Source organism: Haliotis cracherodii, unplaced genomic scaffold (genome assembly GCF_022045235.1).
Source record: "Haliotis cracherodii isolate W230 unplaced genomic scaffold, xgHalCrac1.p SCAF_5, whole genome shotgun sequence".
Classification (NCBI taxonomy): Eukaryota; Metazoa; Mollusca; class Gastropoda; order Lepetellida; family Haliotidae; genus Haliotis; species Haliotis cracherodii.
The window spans coordinates 51,696,270-51,711,108 of record NW_027266308.1 but is presented as its reverse complement, the minus strand read 5'-3'; the positions used below and the strand labels follow the sequence as shown (position 1 = coordinate 51,711,108).

General features: G+C 37.8%; 1 protein-coding gene across 1 annotated transcript in view; it reads left to right on the top strand.

The window, feature by feature from the left end:
- Positions 1-14,839, top strand: part of LOC139442648 (BTB/POZ domain-containing protein 7-like) — a 33,809-nt gene that overhangs the window by 11,145 nt on the left and 7,825 nt on the right. Inside the window, exon 2 of the mRNA XM_071223505.1 lies at positions 11,802-12,993. Coding sequence (XP_071079606.1) covers positions 11,847-12,993 — 1,147 coding nt within the window. The 5' untranslated portion in view covers positions 11,802-11,846. The remainder of the gene's footprint in view (positions 1-11,801; positions 12,994-14,839) is intronic.

Sequence of the window (14,839 nt, the reverse complement as noted above, 5' to 3'; positions counted from 1 at the left end):
TCAGTGTTCACAATTAAGGGGGTTGTTACTGCTATGCTATTTTAATGTATGGACTCCGAAATTTCTACAGGGGGCACGGGTAGCCCAATCGTCTTTGTCGTCGGAGTTGTGTCCCTTATTATGTTTTGAGGTTTATTAGCACCATACCCATGATACCCATGTTCACGGGTTTCACCAAAGTGGTAAACGTCGGAGACATGCATCACTTCGGGCTTTCCTCCAACTTCAAGCTGACAAGCAGCAATATAAATGTTACTGGTATACTGTTAAAAGCAGCACTAAACCCAACTCACCAAATCTTTAGATTTGAACAAAAAAGCAGTGACAAGGACCCCTTGACTTGAATTTGAAACTGCGTTGTCATGTGAGACATGATACATGACTTACAGTCTGCTAACCTGTGAGAATTACTAGCATGTCTTCAACAGCTGCTCACTGTTTGGTGCTTCTAACATGCTGCAGTGGTGTGAAACAATATTTTTACAGATGTCAATCTTTCCATAAATTGTTCCATGCAATATTGCACTATGAATGAGTATCTATATGTAGTGATAGGTGTTGTACTGTGAAAAAAAGCAATGCAATATGTGTTGTAACCTTATCTACTGTCAGTGTTTGAAATTAAAAAGATTACCTGGGCTTCAAGCCCTTAGCTTATTGTGACAAATAAATCAACACGCAATTGTACTGCAGGCCATAAACAACCATACAAATTTGAAACAAAGGGCCCGATATGAGATCTACCTGCCATGGGCCTACGGCCAGGCGCTGATTTTGAACTCTGTCTATCATGTCTATTATTAAGGCATAGGTTCTTTTTGAGAGTGCAGTATTCCATTGCAGGGTTCACTCAAGGATTTTTCTGACATGGGCCCTTTATGTGATAATTTCAAATATTCCAGAGGCACACCAACACTTGCCCATAAAGCACAACGTTAAAATACCCCATTGTACTTGAAAATGTGGGCCTTATTTTCAAATTTAGGGGCTAAAAAGCAAAAGTCCCCACCCTAGAATTACTGCTGCCATTTCATCCAAACAGCTGCGTTGCGGAATTGTTAATGAAATGTTTTACATATGACATGAACATGATGTATGATTCATTCATAATTTAGCATGTTTAGCGAGTCGAAGAAGTCATAACATGGAAAAGCAATATTTGCACATTGAAATTTTCTGTTATTGTTACATGGTGACAAACTGTAAACAGCATGGAAATCTCGCTCGCACACTCATAGTGGGACGATGTATCGTGGATCATGATGTTTGCTTATTGGTACAATTATCGTTCACAGTCGCGTTTTCAATAAAAAATGTTGATTCTGTCACATCAAACACTAATTGGTTGTGACTGTTAGTAGTGAAGACATGTATATATTTTGCGACATTGTGCCATACTTGACACTGTCAACTGTAAATAGTCAGTGTGCAAGATACTTGGCCATCTTGTCTGTGAAAAAGATGGCGACTGCATCACAAATAATAGAATTATTGATTCGTATCAGATCATGAGCAAGGTATCGTGATACGTATTGGATCCCTATCAATCACCCAGGGTGCTTATTATGGCAAATGCAGTACCAAAGAAGCTGTTTGCTTCCACTCACCATTGCTAACTCATATTATTTTGTTACCATGGTGAATTTTTGTTAAGTATTTTACAAAATGGCATGATTCTTGCTTTTCAATAACTTTTGATGATCATTGACGAAAATTATGAAAAAATATTTTTGTTGCCGCAAACCTGACAAAATGCAAAAATATTTCCATTGTGATAATATTTCCCTAGTTCTAATCAATAATAGACCGTGGTGAAAGCCAGCAGACGGGGACTACACAAAATCATTTTCGACAGTATTAATTCAGATATTGAATCATGCGCTAAGGTCCTTCAGTATGCTGATAAAGTAATTTATCACAGAGCAATGTAGAGTGAATTCCTTTGTATACAAAAGTATCGGAGTATAATCATGACAGCGATTGTCCCAGCTGCTGTAATGGAGATGATTCACTGATGATACAGGGATGTAGGCAGTGAGTAGGGCTTCACTCTCGTCTCACCGCTACTTTACTCATGTAGGACTGGTGCACAGTGACAAATTCAGGTTGGTTGCATTAATAACTTATTTCAGGAAATAGAAACATGCTTGAATGAAAGGATTTTATGGATGTGGTTTTCCATTCAGAATTGTTAGTATCTCTACTAGGATACTGTAATGGTGGATATTCAGATTTGCATACGCTGTGTAGTATGTTATATGAACATGATGAAGAGAAAAGGTTAGTTTGTTTTTCTTGTTTCAAGAATAGAAATATGAACTCAACATTAGAAATTGGCACTAGTCCTGTAGCCCTTGACAAACTGTCCAGTAGTAAAGGTATCATAAGGACTAGTAGACATTTGCCCTTTTTAAGGGTTTTGCTATATGTTATCATTATAAGGACTTGTGGACGAAAACAGTTTCTACCACTGGAACTTATTGATATGCTTTACAGTTAGTATTGTGTATAAATAATTCTGTCAATAGACCATACTTATCTTTTAGCTTCATTTTCAAGAGAGACTTGTGTGTATGTTTATATATGCTTGTGTCAGGCTTGAAGCTCATGGATTTGTTTGGAGGAGCAGCTGTGCTACTGTGTGCTGTTTTCTTTCTCTGCTCTCCTTTAAAAATAAACTGTTGTGATATTACTGACATGATGTCAAGTAAGGTTTTGGAGCCCAGCCCAGCATTAAACGTGATTATAACTGGCACTAGTTCTGTAGTCAGAAACAAAATTCTCAATGGTTATGTTATCCATGGCCATGATAGCACTTTAAATTACTAAGAATTTGAAGGCTTTTCTTTGTATATAAGGACTTGTGACCCAAATGCGTTGTTTCTATCACTGCCGTAACTCAAGTCACCATGTTGACCATGCTTCATTGCTTGATGCTGGAGCTTCATGTCTTAGCTGTATTAGCATGATTGAGTTGGGTGGATGCCATAGATTTTCTGTTGGATGTGTGATGTTTGTTTCCTCTCTGTATGTTAGGTATATAATATAACAGCATTCAAAATTAAGGGTTGTGAAAAGGACCCTTTGACTCTCAGACTTAAAGTTTGAGCCTTGCAGGACTATCCCTTGTTACTATAATACATGTCTATTATTACATGCTAATCATAAGTACCGGTACTTCAAGTATTGTCTATCCATAGAATTCAAAGGAAACTTTCATCTGCATTCCCAGCAGTAGAAACCAACATTTTTAGTTCACTAGTCCTTGTAATGATAACAGATAGCAAGACACTTAAAAATAGCAAATTTCAACTCGTCCTTATGATACCTTAACTATTGGGCAGTTTGAGAAGGACTACAGGACTAGTGCCAATTTCTAACGCTGATACCATGTTAAAACATAGCTACTATACATTGCTAAGATAAGACATTTAAAAGGTAGACATTGTGTACATGCATTGTTGCAAGTTCAGTAAACTACGGCTATAAGGAACTCTTAGGGGCCACTAATTTTAGCTCGTTGTAACTGTTGTTCATTATAAGCATATACAGAATATATACAGCAAATGGCTGGAAGCAAAAAATATGTTCTTTATATCTGTCAGTTTGTTGTAAATGTGTTCATAATAAGCATATTTTACTGTAATAAGTCAACTGGTGATGCCGAAAAAGAAAAAAAAGCTTGATCAGTTTATTATTAATTTTACAGTAACCATGTAACTTCTGTCAGATAAATGTTTGTTGGTCTTTTTATTAGTTGCAAGAGACCATGCATTTGATTGTATTTAGTTTAATAACAAAAGTTGTTTTTTACACAAATTTATTTTTTTGTAATCTATCAGAACTAGAGTGTATTAGTGAACTGAAATTAATGTTATGGTTTTTCATACATACTTTTATGTCTTTTGTCTAGGGGAAGTTAATCTGTAAACTGAAAATACAACATTAGCTTCACGTGGCTTAGGGTATCTGAGATTTCTACCTAGAAGATATTCCCTTTTCCTTTTTTCCAGTCTGTCTGTTAACCAAATTATGTCCCATAAAAAATGGTGTTGCCAGACCTACAAGACACTGGAACAGCCATGTTATCAGTAAGTATCACAGTCTGTTAGCAGGCTGTGTTTGTGTAGCAGTGCCACGGCTGACTGGAGCCCACTCAATTGGAATCTGGCCTTGCCAGCATGGCGTTAATATAAAGACAGACACAAGGTACTTCCCTGGCTTCCTGGGGACATAAACATGGAGTTTAACTTTTATCTGAGTGATGTGAAGTGTAAGTGATGGAGATGAATGGGAGAGAAGGGAGGAGGAGGAGGAAGAGTTGCGTACAAGGGAGGAAAAAGTCTGCAGTGAAAAAATGTAAAGTGGAAAGAGTTTTTTGGCGTTTTCAATGATGCATGTGTGACAACGTCAACGCGCTTATTTAGGCATGTAGTACCTTGGCATTAGGTAATGGCTTGTCTTAACCTTTGTGGCATTTGTAACATTATACAAGTGAAACGTTATTGTGTTAAAACTAAAATGTTTGAGAGACGATATTATCATGCTTTTATATGAACATGCAGAATATTCACACCTCTTTTTCATTTTTTTGTTGCCATGCATATAAGGTTATGACAGTTTACCATTAGCCTGTGTTTGGTTAGGCTATATTTCAAAACCAATTTCCTATTTATGAACCAGATTACCATGGTGTAGGCACTAGGCAGTGTTTACCCTTGAAATTATCGGAAAGGGTGAAAATCTGACAAGGCTTGCTAAATGCAATGTTTATTCTTAATACAGGATATTTCCCATCCCTAAACACAGTCATGTGATAACCCTCTAGGTTATTGATTTTGTAAAGTAATTTAACAACATATTGATAAAATGTTATTGGATATCCGTTTGTGATATGATATGTATTGTGATACACAAAAATGCTATGCATACGCAATTAAGCATAGTGATCTGGTGATGTTATTTGCATATGATGCAATACTATCATTTATTAATAGTTTTACTGTCTAATATTCAGTTTGTTATGTACAATATTTTAAACTAAATATTATGAGAAATGAAACTCAAGAATGTGATTTCAACAAACAAATCAAACCTTTCATGGTACAAAGCAAAAATAGTCACTGCATTTCATCATGTTCAATCGTGCTGAATGTATGTTGATGCGATATCTGTGACAACTATGCAAGAATATCGTCAAATTGCAGCCTGTCATTCCTGTAAGTTTGAAATGTATATTATTTTATATTAACTTATGGTGTTTGTAAAATAATGTTTATTTATCCAATACTAGCCATTACTGTATCAGTATACTGTATCACCATACTGTATTGGCATCAAGAACCGATGTCTACCGGTCTACCGGTCTACCGCTCTACCGGTCTGTCGGTGTATTGATCCAGGCCTAATACCAGCAGACATCCTAACACCAGTGAAAGTTTACCAGCTGTTTACAGTTAATCAATCCCACTTTTTTTGCAGAAATGTTACTTCCCTGTAACCATTATTGAATATTTACAGAAGATAAATTAAATAGTGTTATTAAAGTTGAACACAGATGTTTTAATTCAGACAAGCATTTATGTCCTTACTTGACATATTTTCTTACTTACACAAACACTAACTACAAGACTCAAGACTTCCTTCCTTCCTCCTTTCATCTAATGAAATATAAGATTTGTTTCCATGGAAACCATATGTCAATGAATTGATGCTCAGTCTCAAGCAGCATCTCTCTCAAACCTCACTTTCGGGACCTCTCCCATCCTCTGAACCCTACAGAGTAAACATTGTACATAGGAAAATTGTAAACACTTGGTTTTTGAGCTTTAAGTCCGTTTTGACTTACGCATTGCAAGGGTAAGGCTTTCGGCTCTTCCATCTACTGATAAGGAAAATATTTAGAGTCAGTTGATATCAGATAAAAGGTAAACTGCTGCAGTCCAAGAATTTTAATCTGGAGAGTTACATTTCTGGACTTGATACAGATCTGCCGGTACAGGAACATCTGGGTTGGCAGTTCCTGTAGCTGCAAAGGCATGTCATGGTGTTGATATGGATGTATATTTGGTGCAGCAGTTCCTGCTTAGGTATACATGTATGTCATCCTGTCATCTTCGGGGGCATGGGTGGCCCAGTCGTCTAAGACGCCGCAATTCACTGTGCAGAGTTGTATCCCTTGGGCACACCAGAAACCTATGATTGTGGGTCGCAACCCATTTCACTCCTATTATGTTTCTAGGTTTGTCAGCATGGGTGGATCCAGAGGTTTGGGTCCAAGGGATCCGAATCCCCCCCTTTTGAAAACCAAATGTAGCATGTTGTAGGCAGTAAAATTATCTGAGAGAGGATTTTGATATTTTGGACCCCTCCTGTTAAAAATGCTGGATCCGCCCTTCGTCAGGACCATGTCCCTGTCTGTGAGTTGGTAAAGTGGTAAATGCCTCATGCCTGCATCACTTCGGGCTTTCCTCCCACAGTAAGCTGAGTCGCCATGATAACTGGAATACTGTTCGAAGCAGCATTAAACCCAGCTCACTCACTCATATGCTGAATTTGGTACTTTTCGGTGGCTTGGTAAGTTATGTTTCATTTAAAAATAATTTGTTGATTTTATTTAAGCATTTGGTTTTATGACAATACTTACTAAGATCATGTTACTATTACTAGACAGTATCAAATGGTCCAATACATATTCTGTTTGTGGGGATTCCAGAGTATAATAGGTCCCCAGCAACTAATGCTTATCATAAGAGGTGAGTAAACAGACTGGGTTGTCACTGGTCAGGCTGGGTGACTTATTTGCACGTCATTGTATCACAGCGGACATTGTTCAAAAAATCAATCATTGTATATTCTTTTGCTGTGAGGTGTTGAAAATCAAACAAAGCATATACATTTTCAGTTTGGTTCATAAAAGACCTTGTAAGCAATATACTCACTATACATGTAATGATAAAGAAAAAATGTGTTTTAAATAATGCAAGGAGACAACTTAAGTGAAATATTTTTTGGTTAGGCTGTATTTTTAAAGGAATGATCAAAGAAAGATTTTTTTTGTTTTATATATTTAACAGACACTCCCAATTGATCACTCCATGGATGAAATGTTGTCAGAATGGCGAAGGGAACGACTTTGAGTTGTTTCACTGATAACATTGCAGCGTTACTAATGTCCTACATGATCTATAACAGGAGAATATTTGTTGTACAGTGATCACACGAGGAAATGCAGTTGAAAAGGTCTTACTTGTTGAGGCTTGTTGGTGCTCTTGTGGACCTGGTAAGGTTTCAAATCTAATGTAGGAATAAGGTAACACTGATAACTGGTAATGCTATGGGTAATAGGTAGAGCTGTTACAATTATTATATATTCGGTGAATCGAACCGTATCCATTCATTAATTGAATTCGTTATTCGTGGCCACTAGAATTGAATATTTATGAATATGGAGTCATGTGCATTTACATACCCTTTACCTAAAAATATCCATAAGAACATATTATATGCATAGATGTCTTCAAAAGACAACAGTCTCGTAATATTTAATTTGACAGTATTGTGGTCACTGGTCATTGTTGCATTTGAGCAGATACTACTACTAGTTTCTGGATAAGTGAAGTATATAAATGTATAATATATTAATAATTAACGAACCATGTCAAATAATTTATGTTGTTATTGTTTCACTGATCACAACAAATAATACATCAACTGCTGACTTGTTATTGTATTCGTGAATTGCTATTCGAATTCGTTACCCTATATTCGTGATACGAATCGTATTCGTCTCATAGTGTATTTGTTGCAGCCCTAGTGATAGGTGAGCATGTTGTTTTGGGGAGTATCAAGTTGGGTTGCAATTGGCCACTTAGTTCTTGTGTATCACAATGTAACTAACTTGAGCAAGTCTGTATTTAAGTGTTGTACATGCAGTGCAGATCAAGTGATGATCAGTAAACACCATTGTCCCATAGTGTGCGCAATGGACTGTTTAGACCCGTGAAGATTCCGGGGTAGTATAGGTCTTCAGCAACCCATGCTTGCTGTAAATGGTGACTATGCTTGTCGGGATCTGGTGGTCAGGCTTGCTGATTTGGTTGATACATGTCATCGATCCCAACTGCGTGGATCGATGATCATGATATCAATCACTTGATTGTCTGGTCCAGACTCGATTGTTTACAGACGCCGTCATTTAGCTGGAATATTGCTGAGTGCGGCGGTAAACAACCAACCAACCAACCAACCAACCAATGGACCGTTTGCATGTCTATCAATAGCAGTAGCTGTATAGACATGAGACAATGATCACCATGTAGATGGTTGGCACAAGTCAATGAGGCCAGATCAGGATGGCTTTGAAACTTAATATTATTTCTTACATATCTAATTAGACTATTGATCATGTTAATATTTAATCAATGTTTCTCTCTTTTTGTGCTTTGTAACGATATGCTGGCATGATGTATGTTAATATCTGATGTATGTGATATACGTAAAGGTAAATTCAGATAATAACCTTCCCTGTGATATTGACTGGACGGACAAATTGTTATGTGGAGACAGCAGGCGAAATAACAGGTACTCATGAATATTATCGGCTTTTTGAAAAATGTTATGAAGGCATCCGATGATGCACGTACTGAAAATTATACATCATCAGATAAAAGAAAAAATGGAAAAAAATATTATTGAAATAACTAAGGTCAAATTTGACACTTTACTGTTGAAGTTAGGACAAATACTGTTGACTGGCTTATTAGCATGAATTCTTTCAATAAATGCTGGAGCAGGTACATTGTATAATATTGACCTGGTCAATACACAATGGCGGCATGAGGCTGAGCTGGTCAATGAGTTGTCTAACCTTTGGGACTGCCACGCCAATGCCTATACCATTGTTAACCCTTTCACTGTCCTTACCAACAGTTAGAACTTAGCCAGCAGTGATTATCATGTGGATACCTCGACAGCAGTTTGAAGAGGCTTGTATTTTATTTATTTAGTAGACCCTGTGGGGAGTCCCTGAGGCAACTGGATAAGGTGATCAGGCTTGGTGACTTGATTGAGTAGGTGTAATCATTACCTGATGGTATGGATCATTGATCATACTATCAATCACTGGATTATCTGCTCCAGATTCGATTATTTACAGGCTGCCGTTATATGATATAGGTCTTTGAATATTATGGTTAATCTTGAATATATGCCACAAACAACAGACGATAACATCTTGCAGGTAAGGAGTGGGCCATCAAGTTCCACGTTAGAATTGATGCATAGATTGATGCTGATGATATCAATCACTGGATTGTCTGGTCCAGACTTGATTATTTACAGACCGCTGTCATATGGCTAGAATGTTGCTGGTGTTAAACATGTCAAACAACAAACGAACAATTGTAAAGGAGTGTGGGGTAGACTACTGGTTAAAGCTTTCCCTTTTCATGTTGAGTCCCTGGTTTGATTGTTATTCCTTGTCTGATCATGATGATATGACTGTTATTTTCACCTTAGTAATTATTACCAGTCTGTCATTAGTTTTGAGGGAACATGTAACGAAATAGCTCGGTGTCACATCTTAAGCCTTATAAGTCATGAAATTACAAGGAAATATTTAGACCCAATGCTTCCTAGTCAGGATTAATGCTGACACTCTACATGCTGTATGGCTTGCTTTGTTTGACAAATTAACAGTAGAAGCATGCAGGGTTCCCATGGAGCTGGAAGTCTTGGAAACATGCTGTAGGTAAAAATGGAATTTTAACCAGTGAATTATTTACTATCAGTTTGTGACTTTTTATAAAACAACCAGTATTAGAAATATAATGAACGATGAAGTGTTTGAAATTAAGCATGCAACTCACAGGGTCCTTGTCATAACTATAATGTGAACATTGGATAAGAATGAAATGATTTAGGTGGTCTCCAGATTCACATAAGTAGGAGAAGAACCTCTTTTATTTCGCACATTGATTTCCATTATAAACAGTAGCTGAGATTTTTCTTGCTCTGTTAAACATGTCAAAAGTTCATGATTTTTATGAGCTGATTTTGTTCAATTTCTTTGAAATTTCAAAAGTTATTATATTAATCTGAAAATTATTATAAGAGGCTCCCCCGGAAATGGCCAGAAATTATTATGAAACAAGGGGAAGGTTTGGATGTCTGAAAATGCAAGTGCTGCATCCTTGTGGAGATGGCGTGTTCCTGGTGCATTACTGGTGCATGGAGGGTTAAGTATTGTGATTGTTCATGTTCCTGTTGTCAGTGTTATTGGTGGAGGAAGCAGGGGATCTGCATTGAGCAGTGTTTGAGTGTCTACAGGTGATGTTGACATGAGACCATCATCAAACATGTGTTAGCTGAGGCATGCACCGAGTACACGCCATCCCCCCCCTGCCCAACCACACTGTTGTTATCATACAGACAGCGGCAGGAATTTATTGGGTTGGGAAATTTAGACCGACTTGTCAAATTTCTGCAGGAAACTGCAAAGCATTACAAGAATAAACTTTTATTTGGTGAACATCTGGTTTGAGACGATGGTTGTGGTAAATGATGGGCTAGATTGATGGGAATTTAAGTTTTGTTAATTGTGCTATTCTAAAATTTATTTGGTTACGTTTTGAGAAGAATATGGAATTAAACTTCTACAGATGTTGAACTAATAATTACTGGTGATCTTATTTCAAAACCATTCCACATACCTGTGGGATCGTGTCTGTTATGTTGATGTATAAGCTTCATATGACATCCAAAAGATTATTTTTATCATTTGTTGTGTCAATCTAGTCCTACACCATGACACAGCGTTAGAAACAGGCACTGGTCCTATAGTCCTTGCCAAACTGCCCAATAGTTAAGGTATCATAAGGACTAGTAGCAATTGGCCATTTTAAGGGTTTTGCTATATGTTATCAATATATGGAGTAGTGGACTAAAAATGTTAGTTTCTACCGCTGTGACTGTGTTTTATTTTCATAATATATTCCACAATCTAGAAACGTATACAAAAGCAAGTCTAGCCAGCTCTAGCTAGCTCTATTCCACATGAAATCAGCATCAGGAAAATTATTCGAGTCGAATAGGGTTTTGTGTAATATAAGATTTCATAGACTAAATGTTAGTCTAGTGTCATACATACTTTGTTAAATATTGTGATATTGATGCATAGTATTACTTATCATTCTCAATCTCATACCATTGATACCTTTTAGGAGTGTAGCGATACATCAAACTATTGTTATTTATATGCCATACTACTTTGTACTATATTAATGGGAATTAAAAAATGACAATAGTATCATCAATAGTATGCATAACTGTCGATAGTTTCAATAGTTACAATTAATTATGAAGAACACATATATTATGTGAATTTCAAACCTGCCTTTGTGGTTTGTTATTGTTAGCAAGGATTACAACAACTTCAGATGAGAGGTACTCTCCTTGGGTTTGAGTAGCAACAGGGGAAAATGGCTGTTTTTGAGATTGTCAGCAATATTTTATTCATTTCTATTATTATCAAGCCTTAAAGTTGGTTTACTTCTATTGCAATACTATTGCAATAGTTGACAACTATCGCAATACTATAACAATAGTGTGGGCTACTATTACAATGCATTCCCAATAGTGAAAATAGTCCCAATAGCCACCCTTTATACCTACAGTATTTATGTGTGCTAGATTCGGAGGCAAGAATAACTGACAAGACTTTGAACAGACTCGGGAAGATGTGATTATGATAAATAGATGTTGGGTAATACTTGGTTTCATTTTCTGTTTCGTTGTTTCAGGTGTTGACGATGGAAGTGAGCTGTGACCGGCACCAACTGTAGACAATGGGAGCTAACTCCTCCCTGCCTGAGAGGACACAGGCAACAGCAAGGTCTGCCTTTGCCCGCCTCTCTCAGGCCTATGTTGTGTCCGACAGTGAACTTAGTGCACGCGACAAAAAGAAAAAAGCATCCAAATTTGCAACACTTCGTAAAAAGCTGATACGAGCAAGACGGCACAGTCGATCGTTGGATTATGGCAAAGCTTTACGAGAATTAATCTCCACATGGCATGTTCGTGATGTAAGTGCTTTGGTTCATGAGTATGAGGCTCTTGCAGCATTGAAGGAGTTGGCCGCAGCAGCAAGTCTTGCTCGACCCATTGCCCATACTCTGCGCCAGGACCTAGCAACTCTCTATGAATATAAATTCTGCACTGATGTGGATTTGATATATCGTGGAGCCTGTTTTCCAGCTCACAGATCAATCCTGTCATTAAGAAGTCCATTTTTCAGGAACCTGTTGTCTCATCATCCAGACTATGGTGCATCAATACTGGTCAAGTTGAAAACACCGCGAGTGGATATTCACCTGTTTTCAGCCTTGTTACGGTATCTCTACACAGACGAGCTGAACACACAAGAACTGAGTATAGAGACAAATGAGATCCTGCCACAACTTGCAGAAGAGTTCGGGATCCCAAATCAGCTGGAACATGATCTAAAGGTGCTGCTGGACAACAGTGAAAACAGTGATGCTGTGTTAGTCTTTTCCTCTGAGAATGACCAGGCTGAAATGCTTGGAGCCAGTCTGGCTGAGGCCTCTCAATCTATGCATTGTTCAAACCGGACGTCAAAGTTGGAGTTCCCTTGCCACAAAGCCATCTTGGCAGCAAGGTCTCCATTTTTCAGGAACTTGATCATCAGACGAGCTCGATCTGGTGAGGAACTGACAGAACGAGCGCTGCATACCCCATCTAGGATAGTATTAGATGAGTCTGTGATCTCGCGGAGGTATGCGAGGGTTCTGCTTAACGCAGTGTACCAGGACACAGTGGATTTGTCATGTATTGTGCGGGGCAGCTCCAGCATGTGCAGTCTCAGTGAGGTCCAGGCCATGGTGTCCAGTGGGCGATGTCAGATGACCATTGTAGACGAAGCAATGGAGATCTATCAGATAGGACAGTTCCTCGACTTCCCCATTCTATCTCAGGGTGAGTACAACCATGATAACATCCTTGAGTTAGGAAGATGTAACCATGTTAATGTGCTGAAAGAGAAATTATGCTCTACAGTCTTTACCATCTTAATGGTTACCACACTAGGTATTGATGTTATAATTAGTGTCACAGGCATTGGTTCTGTATATCTAGGTGATCATCATCAGATTTTGACAGGGTTTGAAATTAGCATTAGTCCACTAAAGTGAGACAAGTGAACTTTCGGGAGAATAAGTGGCATTTCTTTGTGGATTACCACATTTACCATTAATTGATGTCAACTCTGTAGAACTTCACTTTTGCAAACTTGTGAAAATAGAAATTAATTTCTAACCCTGTCATATGGTCATGAACATTACTTCCACATCCTATACATTGATGCACATTATAACATGCGAGTAGTCAAACAATGTGGTGTTTGAATCAAACCTCCCTGAACTACCACCTGACCTGAACATCCCAACCCTCCCTTGACATGTTTAGGTGAAGGCATGAGGCATGAGGAGTTGAACATTGTAATGTAAAGAGGTGGGGTATGTTTAAAGCATTGAATGAACATGATAAAATGAGTACAGCTAGAGTCAGGTAATTTAACAGATTATTTCCAACACCAGTAGAAAAATTGAAAGGCATGTTGCTCTATTTGTGTTTGATCATGCTTGAGTTTGGTCACTTCAGTACATTAGCAATAGCAAAAGTATGATGAGTTGCGTCTTCCCGAGGCAAGCATATCCTCTAGCCTGTATCAAAGCCTTGATTCTATTTTAGCAACGTCTAAACAAACTTTCTAATTGGGCCAAAACATTCCTCTTGAAGAAGGGACAGTTTGTTTCCCAGGAACTGTATTCAAAAGCATAATCATGATAATGCTTCAACAAGAAAGCGATTTATTTATACGTCAGTTTTATACGATATACAGTAAGCAGGAGATAAGAACAGGAAAGATCCTTACGCGAGTAAAGTGAGGGCTAATTAGTTAACCTAGACTGGCTGGAGAACCTTGGATGATAGTGGTTATCTGGTTGACCAGATAAGGTACGGTTTCTGTACTTTTGTGCAGTTATTAAGATTATGAAATGTCTAAATCAGTAAAAGATTGTTTAAAATGTAACTGTATGAAGTATCATCTATGATGCAGTTAAAAATTGATTTAAGGAAGTTAAAAATGCTTAACTTGATCTTGAATGTCAGAAATGTTTGAAACCACAATATGGCCTAAGCTGAAGTACATGCAGTAGCCTTGAGCATGGTGAGAAGCTGTGTGGTGTGTAAATCACCTCCACAAACACAAGCAATGAGAAAGTCAACACTTCTCTTGAAGCTGACAGGGCCTCACAAGGAAAGGGGAGCGAGTGTTGTCCTTCCGACAGCCTCTGCTCTAGCATTTTATCAAACCAGGGGAGGTAACCACAGCACTTTTTGTAGCCTCGTCACCTTGATGCTGTGTACGTTCAACAGCCTAAACCTTGCTGCAAGTTACTTTGGGTTCTCAACAAACAGCATGCAATGTTTTCATAGAATTGTCAGGGCTTGAAACATTCCTAAAGCACAGTTGCCATTAGGGGATTTTTAAATGAGTTCGTTTGGCCGACATTTTGTTTTTTGATTATTTGTGTGTGTGTAAAAGTATGAAATCTAAAGAGTTTGAAGGTTAGAGGTAAAAATGTCCAGGAACCATTTCATAATTGATCTTTCAAGGCTGGTTGTAAGACATTTTTTTATCTGAACATGGTGAAGGATACCTTTGTCATCTTGGCAGATTTTCTCATTGGGGATGTTACTTCACATTATCAAATATGGTAGTTCAGGAACGAAGATTCACAAAATCATTTTATGTAAA